Source organism: Hippoglossus stenolepis, chromosome 1 (assembly GCF_022539355.2).
Source record: "Hippoglossus stenolepis isolate QCI-W04-F060 chromosome 1, HSTE1.2, whole genome shotgun sequence".
NCBI lineage: Eukaryota > Metazoa > Chordata > Actinopteri > Pleuronectiformes > Pleuronectidae > Hippoglossus > Hippoglossus stenolepis.
In genome coordinates this window covers 14,343,680-14,368,912 of record NC_061483.1, presented here as the reverse complement: position 1 = coordinate 14,368,912, position 25,233 = coordinate 14,343,680, and the positions used below count along the sequence as shown (strand labels likewise).

Sequence of the window (25,233 nt, the reverse complement as noted above, 5' to 3'; positions counted from 1 at the left end):
GTTGCACACGTCAAGAGTCTTTACCTGCAGGTTCTCATTAAATCTCTGTCTGTAGGAAAAGTGTGAATCTTTGACAGAATGCATGTAAACAAATGAGACTTTTCACTGAAGAGATCCATCAACGTGTCACTTAAAACAGATCCCATCTCTTTCACTTATTCACCTTCGTTCAGGCGGCTGCAAAACTCATTTAGAAAAAATCCTTTGAAATGACAAAAACAAACATTAGTGACTATAATAATAAATAAAATCACGTCGGCTTAAAAAAAACTAACATTTATTTTAATTTTTTTCATTTACAAACAATGTTCAAAGAAAAAAAAAAATCCGTTGGATGTCCTGCAGCTGTCTGAGTCCCATGTAGAAGACAAAAACACACATGGCCTCCGCTAAACAGTTTCCAGGTTCTGATCAGCTGAGACGTCAGAGGAGGGCAAGCATCAACAGAAACACACGGTTTACTCATTTAAAAGATGTTGACAAACAGAGGAGAAGCACAAAGGAAACCGCTTTGAACACGAGGACCACGAAAGTAAAACAGCTGATGTGTTTAATCCGGCGCGCGGATGTTTTGTATGAAGCAAAACTGTGTCACGTTACGATGTCAGAGCTGGAAGTAGAAAAAGGTCAACTACCTAAACATGCATGAGTGTGTTGTGTGCGTATTTGTATATAGATCCAGTGTGTGGAGACACTCGTGCGGTTTGAATAGTGCTTCAGTCTCGTGGAGGAGCACTTCACGTCGCACACACTGTTCAAGCTGCAGCGACACAAAAAAACGACAGGTAGCGTTGAAATTAGATGATCACTGTTTATCACTGATGATACAGTCAGGATGGAAAACAAACCCAACATAGAAAATGAAACGTTTCCACTTCAGCTAAAATCATGAAAGAGATGTTCGTAAAAACTCTTCTGAGCCATGTTCACATATAAAAACAATACAGCCTTCCTAAGATTGTATCATGGTAACAGCTGAATGACGGAGGTGGAGGGAGACTCATCTGTGGGTCTTGTGCCTTATACAAGTTCTCACTCTAGTGGTCAGTACATGAACTGCAGGTGGTTATGGCCATGCTGGGAGGGACGGACAGTTGCTAGAAGCAAAGTGTTTCTTCATGCCGGTGTCGTCCAAGTGTGGATGATGGCGAGTTCTCAGGAGCGGGTGTGGTTGGTGGTTGGTGGGATTTAACGTCCTGGAGGAATGTTACAGTCCGAAGCGGGCAGGGGTGCGTCTGGGAGTCATGGGGGTGGGCTCTTTTCTTCCTGGTGTGCAGATCTTCACCGCCCTGAATTAGAGAGGGAAGGAAAGTTTTAGTTTTGAGTGACAATATACTTTTCAGGCTCATTCTTTACATTTAATCACATGCTAAACACGGCTGTTAGGTTTAGTGAGCAGGTTAAAAACTGGACTGAGCAGCTGAACAAAGCAGCAGGACTGGAGAAGAGTGGAAAGAGGAGCTGGTGTCTCTGTGAAGAGAGTCGGGACGTAGAGCCTGACGCCTCTGACAGCACAATCTATCATCTTTAATTACAGCGGCGTGACACCCTCACACTGCCCACACGTCCCCCGTCTCTCCATCTTCCTCGCTCTCTCACACACACACACACACACACACACCTGCAGCAATTACAACCATCAGGCCATAACCCCCTTCTGTCACTGTGTCCCTCTCTCTGTTCACTTCAGGAGAAATGGTTGTTTCTGATACTCAGGAGTCGACTTGTTTTATGACAGAGATTCTCACATGGAGACAGGAGCCTGACTGATACGGAGATTTAGACAATGATGCCGATACCAATATTAGGAAATACTAAATGTTAGATAGCAATATATCAAACCGATAAATATATTATATTACAGAAGAGGATTTATTATGGCAAAGAAATGTAATTAAAGCTTGATATTTTACAGTTTAAGCATCCTGTCTGTAACTATAAATTAAAAGATAACAAATAAACAAATATAACGAACTATAGACAAATGATAAAGAAAATATTTTACATAAATACATAAAAGTTGTTTTTTATCAGCCAATATAAAACGCTGATATGTTCATATTATCTGCCAGATGATTTATCTGTCGGGCTCTAACGTAGAAATGAAGAGTTCATGTCTAGGATTTAAACACAGATTTGCTTTCTACTTAGGTTATACGTATTTTAAAATACACTTTAGGAAATCATGCTACTGTGCTTTAGCCATGTTTTTAACCTGCTCATATGGAGAAGGAATCCCTTGATTTCCATTCATTTCTGTACAATATGAAAATATTTTACACCTGGATTCGTTTTTATCAGATATATATTATTAAGTCAAAGTGCTCATTGGATTATCACACAACAACCTTCAATAAATATTAAGTCATACATGATGCATATTGACAGAGATGAACAGAAACTTTTGTCTGCCTGAAGTTGTGGGAAAGTGTTCATCCATAAATCAATACCTATTTAGCTGCTCTGCGGTGGTAACTGGTTAGAAAAATAAGTTTGTTTTTGTTTGTATATTTGTTTGAGAAGTAGGAGCATGTTTGATCCCCAGCTGTATGAGAAATACATCTGAATAAATCTGAAATCATAAACTGGGATTATAATCTACATTAGAAACATCCTAAACTCAAAACAAATAAAGAGTTGTGCAAATCTGACGATGGATTTGATGCCAGCGCTCAGCATCCTCTGCAGACTCATTTCTTTTAGTGTTACTGGTCTATAACATGTGAGGAAAATGGTGAACAATGTCCGTACGTGCCTTGAGATAAGGTTTGTTGTGATTTGGTTCTATGCAAATCAAATTTGATTTAAAATGTTGAATTTTGTCCCAACCCCAAAGATAATTCATTGAAAGTCATGTAAGACAAAGAAAAACCCATAAAAGAAGTTTGACAGGTTCTGTGAGGTTTAATATTATAGCCATATGTAAATTAAAGGAGTGAAAAGTTGTGCTTTAGACCTGTGGGTGCTTCACATCATCACACCACTGATCTGTGCTGGTGGGCAGGCAGACGGGTGATGAGCAGCCGCCACATGAAGGAAACATTTCATCATGGTGGCACTGAACTCGTCGAGGAAACGCTTGTGAGGCCGCAGGACAAAGGAAGCCGAGAGCCCAGGAGAGCCTGCAGTGTTCATTATCACATGTTCAGCTTCCCCTGCTTAAATCTAATTCATAATCACACTCCAGGTATACGATCAGTTTCAAAAGAACTGTCACAGGCGTCGTCACACAAACTCAGGACAGATAAACCGGCTGATTAATTAACTATAAAGGTTCTTTTTAAAATCTGTCTTTATAACATTACCTCTCTCTGTGTAAAGCTCGTGGGCGGGTGTGAAATTAATTTTTTGGTCTAATTTGAAAATGAACGTTCTCCTCCGTTCCCTGCTCTGCTATGGCACAATTTAAATTGCTGCAGTAATGGGGGTCAGCCAGGAGTCAATATTATTTCTTTTTGTCTCGTCTGGAGGGACCAGAGGTGAGAAAAGCTCATCAGGAAGAGTGAGAGAGTTGGAGGAGAGAGAGAGTGGGAGGAGGGAGGGGAGAAGATATGGATTGGCAGCGGGCTAGGTAAATTAAACGTTTCTATCTGGACTGTGTATGGAAAATGGAGGCCATGGGGGACTATTGTTGGATGGGCCCGTGTGTGGAGAGGAACCGAGAGGAGGAGAGATGGTCGCAGACTTACTTAACGCTGACGGTGTTGCTCTTCTTATCCTGCTCGTCTCGGCGCGCTTTCAGCTGCTCCTCAGCCATGGACATCTCCTCCTCCATGCTGGTGATCTCCTCCTTGGCTCGACGACGGTTCTCCTGAGAAGAGGAAATAATAAGACAAACACTGAGTTTTATTTTAGTCAATACAGAACATATACATGCACGAGGTACATTCAAACCTCGAACATTCAAAAAGAGGTCACTGGTTTCATTCCAGTAACCTCTTGACACGCGTATGAAACCAGTAACAAGAGGTCACTGTTTCACAAGTCAAGATGGTTCTAAACAACTGGAGCTGTACCAGTAAGATCTCCCTGTATTACAGCTAAGGGACAACTTCTTAAACTTCAGAAAATTGGCCCCACACCAGAAGTACACAACACACATGGTCTATTTATATACGTTGTAAATGGACCTAAGATGCATTGAGGCAGTACTCGCCACGTCTCGTCTTACCTGTCTGCTTTTCCCTGCATGTTTGATGCTGTAAAACATGGGTCCCATTTCTGCCAGCCACTCTCCATCCACTGAGGTGACACACTGCATGTACTCCTATAAACACAAAGCACAAGTTTAACATCAATAGCACGTGTATCATTAATTGTTTTCATGCTTTTAAAGTTATTTAGTGAACCAATTCTTTACCTTGGTGGTCATGACAAGCTCGTGGTAGATGATGTAGTCAGGGGTGTAGCCCATACCAAACAGAGAGCTGGTGGGATGGAGGTGGCAGGGCATGCCCGTCCTCACGTTCACATATTCACCAATGCCCTGGGAGCAAACACATGCAGAAATAACACATTCAATGTCTCACTCAGAATTTCTGGATGAGGAAAAGGGAGCCTGTGTGCTTGGTGTGCTGAAGTTTAACTGTGTGTATTGGTGTGTGTGTGTGTGTGTTTGCCTGTGACTATGGTTGCACTTTAAGGTCAAAGCAAAGCAGGTCATCTGGGCTAATTTGCTTCTTCACCTGGCTGAGGCAGCAGGAAAAATAAATTACGTTATAAATATATCCAGCACTGCAGCGATTGCTTGGGTTAGTCGGCTACTCAGAACTTAAACTGAAAACCTTGATTATATAGTCATGATTTCAAATTCCCTTTCAGATCTTCGCACTGTATTAATGTGAGGCCAGACGGGATATTTCACCGCTCTGTAATTATGCTGCCACAACCAGTTGCCGCTGGGCGTAACATATTAACCAAGGGCAGACGGTACCTTCAGCTTGGCAGCCTGGTGGAAGTAAGCAGCACATATGCACTTCCTGAGTATGTCCCAGTCTGAGCCACAGGAAACCAGGTTCATCCTCTGCTGCACCATGATGTCCTTCAACTGAGAGCGCACCTCACGCACCTGCACAGAACAGAAAATACTGGAAGTTTAACTAGAGATATAGAAACAAGCTCAAATCAAATGTTTGAGGGGAAAACGCATCACAAAGCATCAAAAAATGAATGATCAGAAGTTGCCATATTTGCATATTTACTGATCAGGCCTCAAAGGACCTGGATTGTATGATACATGTATTCAAACATCGGACTAAAGGTAGGAAAACAACCCAAAGTGTAAACTGAGATGTGCATGTAGGAATTTAATGTGCAAAGGTTTTCACTGAGCAGTGGGAGTCTGACCTTGCGCATGGCCTTGGTGTGGATGAAGTGGTCATTGCACCAGATGCTGGAGTAATTGTTGTTCTTCCACTGCATGTACACATTCAGGTAAGTGAGGTGGTCGCTCTCTGGGACTGAGAACTTCTCCCTCACCTGGTCACTCTCCTCCTCGCGACCCTGCAACGCAAAATGGAACAAACAATCGTTTTTGACAATGTGGTGGAAACAGGCTCTGAACTAAATGTTTTTTTCAGCACATCAGAGAGGGAACAACGTTAGCATTCAAATGGAGGCAATCTCTTGCAGACCTGGCAAATTTAAGACCATTATTCACACTCTGTTCCACAAACTACACATTGTGCCCGGCACTAATTAGCAGAATTAGTGCGGTTAGAGAAAGTGGGATTTCTCACTGAAAAACAGCCCAAAACAATGTTCTTGAAGTAGAGAAACCTGATCTGAACAAGATCAGCGTATTTGTGGGCAGGGAAACTGAAAAATAATCAGCTGAAAAATGTTATAAGGTGATATAGAGCTGAAGAAAACTGTAGTCAGGTCATAATTCTCAATGGGTTCATCACTACAAGTGACCCCAAATTCATATGACCCCACTATAAATATAAAAGTATGGATCATAGCCACGTTAACATAACAATGTACACTGGAACAAAGTGAATTTTTCACCTCAGCCGAGGAGGTTATGTTTTCATTGCTGTTTGTTTGTTTGTCTGTCAGCAGGATTACTCAAAAACCACTGAACCTATTTCCATGAAATTTTGCGAAGGGGTGGGACGTGACCCAAGGAAGAACCCATTAAATTTTGGAGAGGATCCAGATAAACAGACGGATCCAGGATTTATTTTCTCACAGATAGGGCGTTAGCCTTGGCGGAGGTATGCAGCCTCTGAGCACCCTCTAGTTTTTTTAATTTAACAATAAGGTTGGCAGCCTTCCATCTATTTTGCACTGGGACTTCACAAAAAGTGGAGAAACGTTATTTCGGTTGTGCATCAGTATTTCAGTCATAAAGTTACTGTCTCAAATGAGATGTACTTTTGGTCTGTAGAAGATGGCCGGCACAGACAACATGGAGACGATGATGAGGATGTCAGCACTGCAGGCCATGTCGCAGGACACAATAAGCATCTTGGAGAGGGCTGGGTCGAGGGGAAACTCCACCATCAGACGCCCCGTCGGTGTCAAAGAGCCTGAAAGGGCGAAAGAGAACACAATTACAAGGTCACACAGGAGCACGATACTTGAAAAATTTAGAGAGGACCAGCATAAGCCAAGTGATAAGCTTCTTTTCCATCAAACGCCTGCTGGCGTGAGAGTAAAGCAAGTATAATGTGACACTTATTTGTCTATCGCCGTGAGAGAGCAGGATGAACTGCTGACAGTTGAGAATACTTGTGTAGAAAAAAGAGAGTGAGATCAGAAACTTTGCCAGTTCTGATTTAAATGATTAGACGACAGAGTCTAAGAAGCTTATGAGGAGGAAAAGCAGAGAAGCAGAGCAGCCAGTTTGGGGCAGGTAAGCCTTAATCAGAGATAATCTGCTGTTAACACACCATACAGGGAATCATCAAAAGTCCCCCCTATCCCCAAATCCCTAAATCCCCTGGAATCTGACTAAGGATGAGACAGAAATGAGACCCGACCAGTCAAATCAAACACAGGATCAGTAACTAGGCAATTACTCCACTGGCTAAACCTCAAAACTACTTCCTCCAGGCCTGTTTGCAGTGTCTGCATCACTGCAGCATCCACAACACAAGATGTGTTAGTGGTGTCAGCATCACAATGTAGCAGCTCAGAGCGGCACTGAGAGGAAAATACAAGCCTCAAATCCACAATATCCTCCATCACATCATCATCTCAAAGGGAAGATGACTTAAGCCGTTTGGCCAAACAGTAAAGTATGTACTGTATAACACTGTTCTTGGTAGGTAGTGTCTACTACTAACAGCAAAACAAATAAGGTTATAGCATAAGTTTTTATGAAAATGTTAGCACATTGTCAGTATTTATTTAAATTTATCATATAATTATTTGCTTTACTTAAATGTACACTGAACGTTGAAATGCCGACGGTACTGGAAATTTGGGGTTGGGCATCGGCGAGTACATGAATGAATGAACCTATTCGATCAAAAGCAAATAGATCAATTTTTCTTCTTTATTTCTGGGGGTTTTTTTTATGCATTGGTATCAGAATCGGTATCAGAACGGTCTAAATGGTATCGTAATATCTGTATTTACGATCCTATTTAGAAGCCATAAAAATTATCTGAACTGAGCCCAAGTTATTTTAAGTTGTATTAAATGTTATTCTATAGAAAAACATAATTTTGTCTTACTCTGGGAAAATAATTAGTTTAAGGACTGTAACTCATTTGCATAATAAGTTTCATTAGTAATTGATAAGTGTCCAAAATAATCAGTTACACACTGTAGCTGTATCATGATGACATCATATGCCTGTTCACCACCCACCTGTGTTGTCCAGAGCCCCCAAGATCCAGAGCTGGTACATGGAGTTGAGCATGTTGTCCTCCGGCGGTGGATCCATGAAGTGGAAGAGAAGCAAATCCTGAACGCCCAGTGACTTCAACAGCAGGACAACATTTGCCAGGTTGGTCCTCTGGATCTCTGGAATGGTGGTGGTCAGCATCTCATTCTTATAAGCACTCTGAGTATAAAGCCTGAACAGAGAAGAGGGCACGGAGAGAGAAAAAGAAAAAGACAACGCGAGTGTGAAATTTAAACCTCCAAGATGTTTGTATATCCTTCTTTGAACAAACACAGGACAGGATGTGCGTCTGTTGGCCGTCTTGAGAAGTGCCACTAATGTAAATGATAAGTTGGATTCCGAGGACCAGGTGAAGATGAGCAAATTAAACTTCAGACAAGAAGCCACAAATCATTTAGGGAAGTTAAAGTCAAGGACATCTGTAAATACACTTATATATATTATTAATATTTTATTTAATATATTTCCCATATTATAACACTCATTCTTGCCAGAAGTGCCTTTTGAGTACTTCAAGCTTTATGTACTCATTTCTAGATTTTCATTAGACAGACTTTCTCAACAATCACAGCTGTCTGGTGTAGGAGTTAATATCTGCAGAACAATGTGGATGTTTATGGACGTTATGCAATTTTGTGGGTGTGGAAATTTCTATGTGAGTGGAGCAAACCAGCATGACACCAACACACTTCTTCTTACTAAACCACCCCAACTGTAACTACTTGATGTAAAGCTGTGTAAAGAATGTTAACTCACACAAACATAAAAGTATAAAAATTATGCATGTTCCTGCTCTCGGGAGTCCATAACAAGAAATATCTTTCTTTCAAATTAAAACCTAAGGTTAAAAAAGCGACTATTACCTGTAGCACTGTCCTGGTCCTGTACGTCCTGCTCTGCCTGAACGCTGGTTGGCATTAGCCTGGCTGATGGGATAAACCTGCAATGCATCCATTCCAATACGTGGATTGAAAACCTGTGGACAGAAGAAGTGTGAAAAAACATAAATGATGTCAGTTTGCTTAAATATTGCACAGAGGAAACCGATTTGTGATAAACGGCAGCATGATAACTTTACAGTTTGTTTAGTACCTTGAGTTTGCAGTATCCTGAATCCACCACAAACATAATTCCGTCCACAGTGAGGGAAGTCTCAGCGATGTTTGTTGCAACAATACATTTCCTCACACCATCTGGAGCCTAACACAGAATAAAATAAAGGAAATCAGCAGGAGGTCAACTACGTTCTCTCACTTATCTTCATTACAATTATTAAAAGATACAAAGTGCAGAATTTGGTAAACCCATTTGCATGTAAAAAAAACAACAACAACATTACTAGCAGTGACTGATAAAAACCTTCTGGAAGATCTTGGCCTGGAGGTCAGACGGCAGCTGAGAGTAAATGGGAAGCACAGCAAGAGCTGGAGGGTTGTCCAAGTCCTCCAACCGCTCCACGATCTGATCTGACGTCACCTGCAGGGACAAGAAAATACGTTCAGAACACAAAATGGACAATACCTCTTGTTCCCTGTCAACAGAGGTAGTTTAGAATAGATAAGGATTTAGTTTACTTGATGACATATATTACTTATATGTAGAAATCTACAAACAAAGAGAAGAGATATTTAATTTACTAAAGGCGTTTGAAATCTATATTTAAATGCCTGTGGTTTTAACAAATATTTATTCAGCATCTTTTCTACATGAAATTCAAATCACAGTCATTTGTGCAATTAATTAATACACAACGACTTCGGTTAATACATCAGCCATTTCCCTCACCTCAATATCCTCCTGTCCAGGCATGAAAATGAGGATGTCTCCCACCAACCCGCTGAGGTGGATCTGCAGCGCCTGTTTCACTGATGCCTCCACGTAGTCCTCCTGAGGAGTCTACACATCGCACAACACAACAAATCATTCCAACACGAAACAAAACAGCCCAAACACAATACTTTGAATTAGATTACAAAAGTAAGGCTGTAGTGCTAGTACGTAAAAGAAAAAGTAAAATGGAAGCATAAACATACCTTGCTAAACAAGATGTCTACTGGAAACGTTCTTCCTGGAATATGAAATATTGGTACGTTGCCAAAAAATGCTGCAAACTTGTCTGAGTCCATAGTAGCAGAGGTAACTATGAGTTTCAAATCAGTACGTCGAGATACAACCTGGCAGGGAACAGTGGACAAGAGTGACAAGTTAAGTACCACAGAATGAGTCACACAGCCACACACAGTTACCTGTTTTGGAAATGACAAAAACCGATCTGTCTTTAATTGGTGTTAGGTAGTTGTATACTGACCTCACGTAACAAACCAAACAGTACATCAGTATTCAGGGAGCGTTCATGAGCCTCGTCCATGATAACAGCGCTGTAGTGGTCCAGGTCTGACTCCCTCAGTGACTCTCTGAGCAGGATACCGTCCGTCATGTACTTTATCAGAGTTTTCTCTGATGTACAGTCCTCAAAGCGGATCGCATAGCCCACCTGCAGGGAACAGTTTCGATCAATAAATACAAAAAATACCAAATAGGTCCAAAAAAAAAAAATGTTTTTGTTTTTACTAAATCAATTGAAAAACGATCCAATATTTAAGCAGCTCCAGTGTTTCCCTTCACTGATGCTTCTCAGTTCAGACCCAACTAAACTCCAGGCCAGGATTATGTTTTCATTTTGTCCACTAGATGGTGGTATTAGATCACATATGACTTCATATGATGTGAGTGCCAGGAGGACCCTCAGAAAGCAATTGCATCTAGATGAGATGCTGACATTAATGAAACTACTTCAAGACTTGTTCTCTATACTTTAGATGATTGGACATTTGATATTGAAACTGTTTAGACACATCTGAAAGCTGTTGCAGTCAGTGTTAGTCTGTTCCCAGATCTCAACATTTAAATTCTGTTTTAAGAAAGTTAAATGGTATCATCAACAAAGTTGTCAAATTATATTCAATAAATCATACAGTTATACTAATAACTACAATGAGTTCCTGAATTGACTTTCTCAATGCTCAACTCAATATATTTACAACATTGTCTTTCTATCCAAAGCAAATTAATGAATATTAGACATTCATTTTGTTTGGACAATCAGAGATAATGCAGCTGGTTGTTTGCTCGAGCTGCTCTCACCTCTTCTCCAAGGTTGGTGCCGATCTCCTCGCTGACTCTCTTGGCCACACTCATTGCTGCCACTCTCCTGGGCTGAGTACATCCCACCATGCCGTAGCTGGTGTAACCATCCTCATGCAGGTACTGGGTCAGCTGGGTGGTCTTCCCACTGCCTGTTTCCCCAACCACAATCACTATGCTGTTGTCCCTGCAGACGGACAGTGAAACAGTCCAGATTATAACTCAGTCAAATAAAAACCGATCAGTTTTGATGCAAACACTCCGAGTAACAATACCTAATGATGTTAAGAAGTTGCTGTCTGACAGCAAAGATAGGAAGGTATTGTCTCTGCTGCAGAAGAGTCTTCTTCTTTGCAAAATCACTGCTGGCCTCTGTCTTATCTCTCATGTGGTCTGCAAATTTCTGCTCTGCTCTGTAAGACAGACAAAACAAATCACCAGAAGTTAATATGGGTGAGACGATCTCACTCTACACTTCTGTGAATTAAGCCCATGGACGATGAAAAAGAAACTTTGAAATGTCATTCAATTCAATGTTTAAACTTTGCGAAGAGAGTCTAGTCACCTGTAGTCGACTTTGCCGTCTTCGCCTACTGCTTTGCCTCCATCATCTTCCTCTTTCTTCTTGATCCCCATGATATCTCCCAACTTGGTGCCTGCCAGTTCCCAGTGTTTGTGCTGTGCCTGAAAAGAGAATTGTTCCAATTATATCCTGCCTTTATGAAGATTGGAGCTTCAGGTTGCATTTCCATGCACATCCAACAACCATAAGAGATGACAAAGCTTTTGGTGTCACATTTGTCAAGTTGTTTTACTTTGCTGATGATCGTTTGCAGTGAGAATGTCATCACTCGACCAGGTTTGGTAAACATGCATAAATTATTCACTGCTGTGAGGAAGTTAGACAGCCTTGGCCTTATCAAATGGACAGGTGCTAACCAACGAACCCCATTAACATTTCTCAACAGCAGGGAGAAGATCATGTCTGTTATTTATATCTCACTGCAAAAAGATGGACATATTACATTTAATAATTTGAAATGCATTCTGGTTTTAACTAAATACATCAGAAGCAGTGACATTAACTGTCTATCAACACTTGGCGGGTATACTATTACTTTCAGTACTAATCTTGAACAACCTGCATTTTACCAAACTAAACAACTACCGGTAACTTCTCTAGGCCTTGTGTCATTTCCCTCACAGTGTCAGTTCTGTGCATGTTTGCTACTGAACCATACTTTACATATGATACCTTGCAAACTGTTGTATGATTTAAAAGGTATTGGTATTCAGCCTGCCAGATGTAATTATTTGGGTCAATGTTATTTTCAAGTGCTTTAACCAGTGAGAGCTGCAGATCATCCGTCTAAGACGTCCGGGATGTTCATAGTCATTTTATAGTGATCTTTTACTAACCCCCATCATTACTGAATATTGCATTAACCCTCTCAAACAATGTCAAGCGTAACACAGATATAAAGACTGCTTCTCGGGAGCAGGATCACACAGCCCTTGTACTGTAAATCAGTAAAATAGTAATTATCAAATCAACCAACCTTCTTACGTTCCTTCTGCTCACGGTGTTTGCGGACAAGCTGGCTGCCTTTTCGAGAGATAATGGCCATGTCAGAGGTAGGATCTTTCACCGGAATGACAGGCTCTGGCTGCAAAACCAAACACACACACACAAACATTTAAATCAAAAACAAACAACTCGAGTTCTGACAAAAATGTAACATCTAAGACACTGAATAATTGTTAAATATTCTCGTCCTGGTCACCTGTTTGGTGAAGACTATTCTTCCATCCAGGAAAGGAGGGACCAGATTGTGAACCAGCAGGTGAACCTTAGCAGCATTGTCCTCCTCAAAGTCTTCATCCACCTCCAACCTCTGCACCACACCACTGGTCAGCATACGGTTGGTCTCCCACCGCTCATTATCCTGAGACAAGAAATACAGCTTGTTAAAAAGACGCGCTAACACAGACACAAGCACCAAAAAAATTGCTAAAAAGGTACACACAGTTTTGTATATGCCTGTGCCTGCAGACACACAGTTCTGAATAGGTTGATATGAAGCACTGTACCTCATTGATCTGTCGCTTGTGAGCAGATATTCTTTTCTGTGTCTGCTTCTGAAGGATTTGTTCTCTTTTCTTCACATATTCTTCAGATGTGGAGGTGAAAGGGTTGTGGAACTCATCATATCCTTCATCCATCATGTACCAATCTCTGTCAGCTTGCTGCAAAACAGTGACATTTGATGAATAGGAGAAAATATTTCCCCCCAAAAAATAGCAAATAGCTTTAATGAGGCCAAAATGAGGGACAATTATACCACTCACCTTCTGTTCGTCCTCCCACTGTTCTTTCTCACCCTCATTATCAAACATAAATCCTCCTTCACCATCTTCTTTCCTACCTGAGGAAGAAATATCACCAGATTAAGTAATGGTATCAGACATAGAGTATTTCAATCTTACATGTGAGTATAAATGGCTTGATTTCAGTATAGTACCTTTTCCTTGTGATAAACGAGGTGTAGAACCCAAATGTTTTCTGTCATTGGCCCACTCGTTGTACTTATAGGATGGGGTAGGCAGGGGTGTGTCATCAGGGTAACGTCCTCTGACAGACCTAAGCACATAGCAGACAGGTGTTATGAAGGCATCAAGGAGCATTAGTTTCTCAGCAGCTAAGCACTTAAAGTGTGTGATTTTGTGTATGTTTTCCATATAAAACTAAGGCTCTGAGGGCAAGGGAAAGAAAGTGTAAAACAAAATGAATACTGGGTGTTTTACCTGTCCCTCCTCTCACTGTCTCGGCCGGAACGATGACTTCGCTCTGAGCGATCGGACTCTCTGTTAGATGGGGCCGGGGATGGAGATTCCCACTGGGAATGCCTTGAAGTGGCATAACCACTGTCATCCTCCTCCCAGTTTGAGCGTGAGGGTGTGACACCATCTGTTTTAAATTAAATTCAAACAAAGTAAAGAATGGTGTTTTGTATAGAAACTTATGATTGTGCAATTATGATAAAAAGAAATAAATCAAAGAAATATTAAGCTAAATTACCTCTTGGGCGCTGCTGTGGTGTCAGCGGTTCGTCTCTTTTACTTCCCCGGCTGAGGCGATCGGACCAGCCATCTCTCTGCGAGCGCTCACTCCTCTCTGACCGGCTACTGCTGCTTCCGCGGCTATGGCCACTATCTCGCTCATCTGACAGAGACATGGTTTGGTTATTCTCAAAAATGCTGCCTGCTGAACAGGGCTGCAAATAACATGTGCTTTCAATGCTGACTGGCCTACCAATTAAGTTTTCAAATACTCAGTCCATTTTACAAAAAATAAAGAAATCAAATAATCATCAAATGTGATTCATTATTGTAATGGTTTATTAATCTTTCGTTTTATTCAAGTTTATTTTTATTGTATAGTCAAAAAAAAAGTATAATTGCACTAAAGCACTGTTACATGACTGCTTCATTATTAGCCTCACCTCTTTCACTCCTTCGGTCTCTGCCCTTATCTCGGCTCCTTTCTCGGTCTCTTTCTTTGTTCTTGTCTTCTTTGGAGGAGGCGTAGACTCCATGCTCACGTTTGTCTTTCTCTCTCTGCTGGTGCCTGCGTTTGAATTCTTCACTGACCCCTCCAGGGCTTGAGGGTGTCTCAGAGCCAGTCACACGATACTTCCTGCTGGAGAGTCAAAAATAACATTTTACACATTAGTCATACTGTTTTTGTAGCTTACTACAGTCACTAAAACAATCAATGAGTAAAAAGGGAACAAAGTCCTGGTTTAATATTTGCTTTGGCAATGACATCTTTGAAAACTGCCAGGAGCGATAATTCTCCATTGACTGGAGGGCTGAGTGTTTGGAAAAACAAGATCCATAAGTTTCAACACACAGGATAGTATTTACTCTGACACTTACCTCTCCTTCTTAGCACCTCTGTCCTTATCATCGTCTTCTTCATCAGACCCAGAGTCACTTTTACCTTCCTCCCAGTCCTGGTAGGAGGTAACCTTTGACTTCTTTCTATTTCTGTCTTCACTTGCGTCTGCCTGTTCCTTGTTTTCGCGCTCCTTCCGTTTCTGGGCTGCGAGCAGATCCAAGCCCAGCAAAGACGTGCGTGGGGTGGGTGCCCGAAAGACGTGGGGCTCTTCTGCAGCACTCTTCTGCTTTACTATAAGACCCCCAACTTCAGCCGTCGGATCAGTCCCTTCCAGCCTATGGATCGACACATCGTCATCCATAATCTGTGGAGAAATAATGACATGTGGAGGAGGTGAAAACATGTAATGCTACTAACTGTTAAGGACAATCACTGAAATTTACATAGTCATTTCTCAGTTATTGTCGCCAAGTCATGAATATAAAATAAGTGTTCTTTCTCGATACTATTAATTTCGACAAAATGTTCTCTCAGCCCCAACCAAAGTATGTAGGCTTTTGTCTTCATCTACCATCAGAACAATAATTTGACCTCTAATGTTTACAGTCAGCTCAAAGGGGCTACGTATTATATTACAGAAATATACATAGAAATAACATAACAAACCGAAATGGCCATAACTCTGCTAATAGGTCGTATCTCATTCAATCATATTTCACCGACAGCCTCATTTTTGAGTCATTACGTTAAAGATCACAAATGTGGACTCGGCTCCATTGAAGGTCTGATACTCGTTCAGTGTCAACAGTAACGATTTATACAGTTTAATGTAAAGACATTTCCACGAGAGCTGGTTTATTACTGATGTTTTTCAAAAAGAAGGAACACGAAGCAAGTGGAAAGAAGAACGTGTCAGTAAATTCAATGTATGTCCACCGGTTTAATATGAGTCTTGTTAAACGACATGAATCACTTACGTACCTCAGGGAGCAGCTAGCGTTAGCTGAGCCGAGGCCGGCTGCTAACCTCGGGGAACTGTCGCCTGGTTCTCCGGGTCGGAAATACAACAAATATCCGAACAAAACAAAGATTTCAATTCAGGTAGTGGAGGAAAAGTGGTCCAGGGTATGCAGGACCTGCGTCTGTCACTGATTACTATTCAAAACGCGGCTTTCGAAAACACGACGTATGTGTTTACAACAAGCAGGGCGCCAGCCATTGCTATCCCAGAATTCACCGCGTCAGGAGAAAAAAATCTAGTCAAAGTTTTATTTAAACAGTTTGAGTTTGATGGAGTGGAGAGAAAAAACAGTAAATAAACTAAGTAGACTAAATAAACAATAAATAAATATATCGCAACATCACATATCACAACATCATATATCACAGCCTTCTCAGCAGCTGCCACAGCTCTGAGACAGGTTTATAGTCCAGATTCCTTTGTTTTTGGTTGTAGACTCTGATGCTGAGCCGTCAACAAACAACTCCACTCCTGCATCATTATCAGCATCACAGGATTCAACTATTACAACAGCAATCTTACAATAAATAAAAATAAGTTTGATTATATAAAAAATAAATGAATAAAATAAGCAAGAGAAAATATAAAAAGACAGACAAATAATGTTCAGACATAAGTATTCTGTACAGACATATTCAGGTTCTGTGTTGGGATGGGGGTGGGTTTGGTGATGAGGTTTATATCTTATTCTGCAAGTGCACTTGCTGCTGTTGCACGAGTAGAGATATTTTATCTGGTCGGTTAGTTTGCCCAAGGTTATGCTGCTGACTGAAAGAAGTGTCTTATCTTTTTGAGTCTCCCACAAGAATTTGTTAAATATACCAGAATGTGGCAGTGCAGGATGAAGTCTAGACTTTACATGTATTTGTGAACCATTGACGTACACATGTGCCACTATCATCCTGTGGGTGGTAACTTGCTCTATCAGTAGAAAACATACAGCTCAAAGGCCCCATACATATCAGCATAGGAAGAAGCACATCAAAACTTTGCAGCACAGCAGGAAAGGGCATTGCTTCAACTTGCTCCCATGAGTAAAAGTGTAAAATCACTTTAAAGTATTATCAAAGTATATAGTATTTCTGTCAGTAAATCAATCAAAATTTTATATTGATGCACCACTGCAATTATATTTTAAAAAGTGCCCAGGACTGTAAAGCTACAACCAATGCAATCTCCTGTTGTAGAGGTACTGGTGGAATTTCTTGGAGTACTTACTTACTTCACCTATGACTCTACTGATCCAGAATTTGCTATATAATACAATAAATTTACATATGCCTCTAAATTTTTTAATTCAATTCTATACCCTGCCATCAACTTGTTTATATAAATGAAGAAATTCTACTCTCATGTTTATTGCATGCAGCTGATACACATCAACAAATGTGTATGGGCCAATCAGGCCCACATAAAAGAGGCATTATGTCATTTAAAATTAAAAATGTTGTATGCCAATTATACCAGCTGTGTGAAAGAGAATGGGGAAAATAAAAGAAGGATCATCACAACTCCACCACTGATAAGAATCCTCCATTAATAAAAGGGAGAGGGAGAAGGAACTCAGTTGTTGCGACGACTGAGACTAGGACATGAAAATGTCAGAAAACTTGTGAAACTTGCAGAAAACCAAATAGTAGTGGTCAATGCAGATTCTATTCATTTTTTTAATTCATTCAATTTATTTGTATCCACTCCATCAATTTCCACAAGAAATTTGGTACACAACAACAATGTAATATGGTAACAGAAAATAAATACATTCATATTTATTTAGCGTGTTTGTTTGTGTACGTGTGCATGTTTCTGTTCGTATACCTTTGTGAAGATCATTTTAAGCATAGACCCTACAGAGTTAGGACATTTTTGGAAAGTGAGGACATTTTGTCTGTTTGAGGGTTAAGACTTGGTTTTAGGGTTAGAATTAGGTTTAGGATAGGGTTGGAGTTAGGGTTAGCGTTAGGCATTTAGTTTGGATGGTTAAAGTTAAAAAGCCTCGCTTTTACACACAGATTTAATTTGATTGGTAACCTTATAAGTTTTGATGCCTCATTCAGTCAAAATCAGCAACAAAAACTAATAAATACAGTTATAGATATTACATGAAGAGAGAAAGAAAATTGTTTTACTACGATATCACGCCTGGGCATGAGAGCCTGTTGAATCCCAGTGAGAACGAGCCACTGATTAGGAACAATCGTTGAATTCACAGGATTTTACACCAGTGGAAATAGAACCACTTAGAATGCAGTCTATTTCCAACCTGTTGGCGGCAGCAACGAGCCACGGGGCATCCAGTCTGCCGGAAGCCCAGAAGAAGAACTCGTTAAGCGCACTGACAGCGCACAGTTCACAAACGTCTCGTGATCATCAAGTGGCTGACTCTGATTGGTCACCGCTATGAAGGTCAGATTCTCATTGGTCAGTTGTCGTGCGTGTGCTTTATGGTTGCAAAACAACGTCATTGGTCGGTTTCATATGTCTGCCGATGTGCCGGGTTTCAGGCAGATATTTCTTTCGCAACACCGCAGCGTGTGCAGCGTTTGATGGCTGTTTATGTCACCTCTTTACTGCCGGGTCATTAGGGCTTTTGTAACCACCGACAGCTCTTACTAACGCACGGTGCAACTGGAAGAGAAGCTAGCTAGCACCGCATCCATCCCATCCGTACCCGGCTAACAGAAGCTAAAGGTAGCTAGCGGCTGCTCCGCGGTCTTAGGTTATTCGAATCCACGTGAGAATGGGTGAAGAAATAGACGACAACTCCATCAACGAGACCAGCGGGTCTGCAAGTAACAGCAACGTGGAAGTGAACGGTGAAACAGTGGGAAGCGATGTCAAATATTACACGTTAGAGGAAATAAGAGAGCACAACATGTGCAGCGACTCGTGGCTCATCATCCACGATAAAGTATACGACATCACTGGTTTCCTTGAAGAGGTAAGACACCCTCTGAGCGACTCAACCATTAATGCTGTCAGCAGTTTACACGATTCTACCTCAGTACTGCTTCATTTGGCTAAGACTACTTCCTGGAGATGAGACGTAATCGTTAGCGTCACACGTTGACGTGTAACGTTTACGGACTGACAGCCACTGTCCAGCATTTAAAGTCCGTCGGTGAAAACTTATCTCGGGGTGAATCGAGGTTACGTAAAGCGACACACTGCTAAACTGTATAGAGACCACACACTAGCTCTCGTTAAGTTGATCAAGGTTTGATAATAACTTGTTAAATAACTAGTTATTCACCATATTCATCTGCAGGATTTAAGCAGAGAATAGCTTTTAACTGCAAATTAAACCCGCCGTGAACGTTGCATGTTGGTGATCCTGTCTCATGGATCAAACCTGGCTAAACTATCCCTGCTAACACATTGCTTTAATAAGCAGTCTGTTCTGTTTACCTTTTATTGGATAAAAAGTTACTAAACCACAGAGTTTAAAAATCAATTCTATGTAGAAGTTTTGCATTTGAAACTTTCAAAAGTAAGTTTATAGACGTGTAATGCTCAACAATGTACTGGCCCCTCTCAGAGTATCAACAGCATTACATATATAATCGGATTAGCACATGTTTAGTTGTGATGTTGTAATGCAGCTGCTTGTCCAGCTGATGTTTTAACCAAAGAACACGTGCTGTATTTTAGATGCTCTGCATGTAAGATCACAATCTGCAAAGCAATCATTAACTTTAGTTGTAAAATGCTGTGGAGATAAAACAGTGCCATACAGGACAATATTAGTAGTTAATATTCCACAGTGAGGATGTATAATACATACCTGATCTACCTCAGATTTATAAAACATTTAGCTGTATAACAAGTGTTTGGCATTCTCTGTTCATAAAGAAGAGTTAAAAACACAACCTTCACTCAGGAGCAAAAATCAGTCTTTAAACTTAAAATAAATGAGAGATGAGACATTGTGATAAGTACTGATATTGGCTGATATGAAAACTTTAATCTTGATATAAATTGTGGCCATATTGCTGAGCTGTAGTACAATATTTTACCGTTCTTGATGCTCATTGACTGCACGATACCTAATAATTGTACCTGCGACAGTACCTGAGTAAACCAAAGACAATTTGATAGTTTGGTTTGGTGAGCATGTGATTTCAAGTGTGAAGTTTTCATTGCTTTTAAACTTAATCAAGCACAAACGGGAACTGTATCACTGTGAGCGTGGGACAAAAAGGAGAATGAATTAGCCCAACTGTAACCCACTCTATTTCAGCACCCGGGAGGTGAGGAGGTCTTACTGGAGCAGGCTGGTTCAGACGCCACAGAAAGCTTCGAGGATGTAGGTCATTCCACAGATGCGAGAGAGATGCTTGAGCAGTACCTAGTCGGGGAGGTTCATATGGTAAGAATAAATATTTGTTTCCTGTCTCAAGTATCTATTAAATGAAGGTAACACATGAGTACAAGTCATTGTCATTGCCAAAATCTACGCTAATCAAGCAGAATAATTCATCCGTTTCACCAAACCTCTCAGAGAAAACGGTGACATTCCTAACAGGGAAAAGTTGCTTGGAGTCACAAGATAGTTCCATGAAATAATTTGGATTTTGAATGGTCATTAGCAAATTGGGGGGTTGACGTCAAACCAAAGAGAAAACTGGTTTGTAACACCATTCAGACAAAGTTGTCATGTGGCCATTAGTTCTGAACTCACATTTCTGTTACCTAACTGCTAAAAACTGTAGCCATTTTTAAATAACCTTTCAGTAAATGCCTCTCATAGGTCCTACTCAGTCTTTCCCTCAAGTTTTTGATACTTTTAGTTTTTTACTTTCAGAGGACTCATAACCAGCATGTAAGAGAATGTGAGCTAATTCTGTTCAGTGATGAAACAAAAACTGAACTTTTGCACACAAAAGAAAAGTGTTGCGTATCATTAGCGACACGTTGCGTATCACACAGACATACCCCTAGCAAATATCTTTATGGTCAGACAAACATACATGCACTCTCACACACACTCACACTTACACACACATATAATACAGACAGACATCATCATAGCCTTAAATGATGATGTTTTCTGAAGTCAGTCTTTTTTGTATAATACTTACTATTTGTGTCCCTATGTCTCTACTGCAGTTAAGCAAGGAAACACAAAGGTGAATTTAAGACAGACTTTAACACTGCACACCAACACAAGTGATGTAATTACTCTGGCAGAGTGTGCAGAGCATTTGTAAAATCTTGAACCTGTTCTTTCGCTGCCAGTGAACATAAAGGGAACCATCCTACAGAAAGACAGATAAGAAAACAGAAAATTGTCATAATCATGCAGTGTCTCATGTTTTTTTTTCTGTTTATAAACGACAAATTCATAAAACAAGATTCACAAGAATGCTGAAAATGGAATCTGGGGATTGATTTAGGCATCTTTTAAAAAAGTTGTCTCGTCTGTCTTTGTCAGGAATTGGCCACACATAAAACCACAAAACATTCAAATCATCATTATACATTCATTGGATTTAACTTCCACAAAGGAATTCATGGTTTGGTTTCCTGTTGCTTTTACCCTTTTTCTCAAATCTCAATCGCTGAATGAAATTTGGATTGTCACACCTGGGACAGTGATATTCATGTGACACTGATTATGATTATGTTACTATCAGCAAGAGGTGTGGTTGTTATAGCCTTGTTCACGTGGTAATTCATACAAATTCATTTTTACTGTGGACTATCTGAGAAATGGACTTCATTTCTTTTCCTGTGTATGAGTGTTAGACATCACATGAAGAAAGTAATACTAATTTGTTAATTGTATTTGTAGGACGACAGGAAAAAGGAGGCTGCTAAGGTAAGACCTATTGTCTCCTATTGTTGTCTCTTTCAAAAATGCAGAAAAATCCCAAGAACAGAATTTGTAACAACGATATAAAGTTCATGGTTTGTGTGTAAATGATTCAATATATATTTTTTTCATTGATTCTTTTCTGCTACAGTTGGACAATTGCACAAATCCAGGAGAGTCCAGGTGAGTCATCATCATGAACAACATGTGTCACACTCACTGATTGCTGTTGCTTATTGTGAACAAGGTTCTCCTGCAATGTTGACCGCTCAGAAAAAGATTATATCTAGGTTAAAGTGCGAATCATTTTCTGTTTGTGTATGACATATGACAAAATCACACACACAACTGAAATAGTGTTTTATGATTTTCACAGATTTCTGTATTATTTACCTTTTTTCTTTTAAATTATTTAAACTTTGTATAAAGTATACATTGATAAATACACAAATTTAAAAAAGGGATGAGCTGTAAATATATGTAATGACAACAAAAAAAACAATAATATTTAATATATAATTCTTTGCTCAGCAGCTCCTGGACCACGTGGTTGATACCTGCTGTTGCTGCAATTGTTGTTGGTGTCATGTATCGCTTCTACACGGTTGAACACAAGTCGTCTTAAGTGCTGGCATTCTTCTTTTCATCTGGAGGCCTTGAAATGTTTGACCAAATCCTCCTCACACTACACGCAAACAATTAGGACTGTCTGCATCCTCTGCAACAAGAAAAGGAGGCGGGGGGGGGGGGCAGTTTGATAAAGTTCCTTTGTCCTTGTCCGTCTACATAGTGCACGAAAATAGACAGTTGGGCAGAGGCTTTATTGAATTGTCTGCCTTCAGTCTCTCTCTTTGTATTTCATTGTCACTATGCCTGTTGTCATTCATGTTAAATGTTGTCTTTGAGTTTAACTTTCATATGCATCCCACTCAGTTTGGTTAGTGTGTGGTCACCAGCCATTTGTCCGCTCAGAGAAAGGTTTCCCTCAACGTGCTCCATCACTGCAGAGACACGACCTGGAATAACGTTTCAGGAAATGTTAAGTATGCAAAATGATGATGAAGTCAGGATAAAAGCTCACAGTGACCTTTCTACTTTTTTTGTTTTTTACACTGAATTGTAACTTCACATGCATTTTCTAAGTTTTAATAAAGTGAGAAATATGACAGCTACCTGACGCTCAATAAGATTAGTGAATTTATTCCATTCACTTCTTCATTCATTCACAGCTCTGCTCAATTGCATTTATCATCTGGTTGTAAATGCATCATCTTTCCAACTATGTAAATGCAATGTCAAATCTTTGTTTGTTTTTTTGTGAAAAAAGCTATGAATTATATTGTATCAGTGAATATTTAAGGTAAAATCTGTTCTGATCATTTCTTTTCTACAGCTTTTACAAGGAATTTGTTTAAATATTGAAAGTACCTTATCTATACATTTCTGTAATATGTACTAATAATAATAATATTTTTACTATACAGATATAATAGCTGGCAGTGACTGAGTAAATAATAACATAAGTATATGTTTGATTATCCTGTTTTTAAATTAGATAGTTTTTTTTCTCACTATGCTATTTGTTATTTAACAGCTTTTTTTTCCTCCAGAACTTTGTTTCATTTTAATGCATCTCAATATACTGTCTTGGGTGAATGGACTTGACTCTTGTCACTGGGGGGGTTGAGTTATATTGAACGAGGTCCCAGTGTGTTACTTGTTAGACTGCCTGTTGGTTCAGTGGGGACTTGCTAGTTGTCATTAAAGCCATATAAGTGTCTTTCAGGCCACAGTTGCAACACATGTTTAACTATTTTAGTTACTCTGCCTTTTTCCATTTTCCAGGTTACTGCTCAGATTGTGGCACTGTTATATGTTTTGGTTTGGGTAACCTTTGCAAAGCATTTCTGAAATCACTCAGTTTGTCGACAACATTTTTTCAGCTACAAAGACAATAACAATATGACATCCATTCAGCGTACAATTTCTGAATATAACTTGCTATTTCTACGTGTGACTTCATTAATTGCAGATGTCTACGTGTATTTGGTTGGTTTATAAATATTTGCCATCTCTTTGTATTTCAACTTTCATTTCATGTCATTAAGTCTCCTTTGAATAAAACCAATAGTTCAATAAGTACAAGTGACTAATATACTGAGAAAATACCATATATACTTGTGTATACAAATGTAAATATATGTGTATATAGTGTTTGCTTAGTTAACTGTCCTCATCCGTGTGTACGTTTGTAAAATACATCAAAATCAGTCAAGGCTGAAACCTTTGTAATTCCAGTGCCTGAATGAAAGGAATAAATATATCTAATGAACATTTTAGATTTAAGAATTCCTGACGAATCAAAAATAGGGTTTCAAATTCATGTTTGTTCATAAATAAAATTGTTAAAATATGAGAGACGGTGGTAGAACAAGGTTAGTAGCCTATGTCTGAAGGGATGGACAGAATAATGACAACCTAATCTAGAAAATAAAGACTAATGTCTGCACTTCAAACAACTGTATCTTCTGAACAGAGCAACAGTTTCTGTCAAACATGAAAGTCAATCATTCACATCTTTAAAGTGACTTAACACAAGTGCATGCAGGTAGTTAGGTCAACAGCTCCAGGAATCCAGTACTGACCCCTCAAATGTCAACAGCCCCGAAGACTACGGCGCTCACACTCATTACTAGTGAACTAGTGAACTACTTTATACTGTTACAGCCTTGTATCCAGTGTGGTCAGTCACCACTGTTGGGTTTGTAAATTATTCTTTCAACATCTGGCTGCATCTGTCTCAGATAATTACGACAAAAATGACAAGGCATTTGTTCTTGCAAACACCCACCGTACAGTAGTCCTCCGTTTCTTTTTAAAATTCATGAACTCAATAATGGATAGTACGCTGGTGTGGTGCTAATTTGAAAGGAATACAGATATGAAAAATTTAACAGCTGGGTTCAACTTCCCTCTGCAGTCCTGCTCTTGGTCACAGCAGCTGAGGTGAGGTGTTTATTCACATGTTAAGGACCAAACAACATGAGCTCATTTGAAATGACACTAAAACTCTAACTATCTAGCACTGCAACACACTGTAGTGGTAGGCAACTAATGTAGAAGTGAGTCATCCACTTGACATGCTTTCCAGGGAGGTGAGTGGCACAGGGCAACATGATGGAATAATCCCAATACTCTGGTATCCTTTAGTCGTAAATGTAATCATTGTGCCATTGTGATTCGATGGAAAAAAATTGCATTGGAGTAGCCGATAATGCATTTATGTACTTATACTGTGATTTGTTTTTCTTAGGTAAGCGTTTCATAGTGCAATACTGGCACAAACTGAATAATACTTGAGTCCTGCGTATGCCTGCTCTCCTCAGCTATTTTTCCTGTGGAGAGGAGCAGGAAGCAGTGATTGAAATTAAAGCCTTTCCATCTGCAACCTCCACAAGAGCCCTCACACTGCAAAGTGCCCGTGACAAGAGAAC

The 25,233-nt window shown here is 39.9% G+C and overlaps 2 protein-coding genes across 4 annotated transcripts; one reads left to right on the top strand and one right to left on the bottom strand.

The window, feature by feature from the left end:
* Positions 1–260: 260 nt before the first annotated feature.
* Positions 261–16,135, bottom strand: dhx38 (DEAH (Asp-Glu-Ala-His) box polypeptide 38). Of its 2 annotated transcripts, none has more exons than XM_035158012.2 (27): positions 15,885–16,135; positions 14,942–15,267; positions 14,506–14,702; positions 14,082–14,225; positions 13,808–13,970; positions 13,525–13,643; positions 13,352–13,428; positions 13,094–13,249; positions 12,787–12,948; positions 12,562–12,669; positions 11,568–11,686; positions 11,278–11,415; positions 11,003–11,189; positions 10,167–10,352; positions 9,892–10,032; positions 9,644–9,754; positions 9,218–9,334; positions 8,951–9,058; positions 8,722–8,834; positions 7,822–8,030; positions 6,379–6,533; positions 5,347–5,502; positions 4,934–5,068; positions 4,361–4,486; positions 4,172–4,267; positions 3,690–3,811; positions 261–1,289 (listed from the first exon to the last, which is right to left on the bottom strand). In XM_035158012.2, exons 2-27 carry the CDS (start codon positions 15,262–15,264, stop codon positions 1,208–1,210), a joined length of 3,750 nt encoding a protein of 1,249 aa, XP_035013903.1. In that variant the 5' UTR covers positions 15,265–15,267; positions 15,885–16,135; the 3' UTR covers positions 261–1,207. The 2 variants fall into 2 exon arrangements, with proteins under 2 accessions (XP_035013903.1, XP_035013904.1); XM_035158013.2 differs by having other exon boundaries at positions 14,506–14,699.
* Positions 16,136–18,308: 2,173 nt separating this feature from the next.
* On the top strand, positions 18,309–24,071 carry LOC118113531 (cytochrome b5). 2 transcript variants are annotated; one of them, XM_035163331.2, is made up of 5 exons: positions 18,309–18,865; positions 20,165–20,293; positions 21,719–21,745; positions 21,891–21,922; positions 22,271–24,071. In XM_035163331.2, exons 1-5 carry the CDS (start codon positions 18,665–18,667, stop codon positions 22,362–22,364), a joined length of 483 nt encoding a protein of 160 aa, XP_035019222.1. In that variant the 5' UTR covers positions 18,309–18,664; the 3' UTR covers positions 22,365–24,071. The 2 variants fall into 2 exon arrangements, with proteins under 2 accessions (XP_035019222.1, XP_035019229.1); XM_035163338.2 differs by having other exon boundaries at positions 18,333–18,865; positions 22,274–24,071.
* Positions 24,072–25,233: the final 1,162 nt, after the last annotated feature.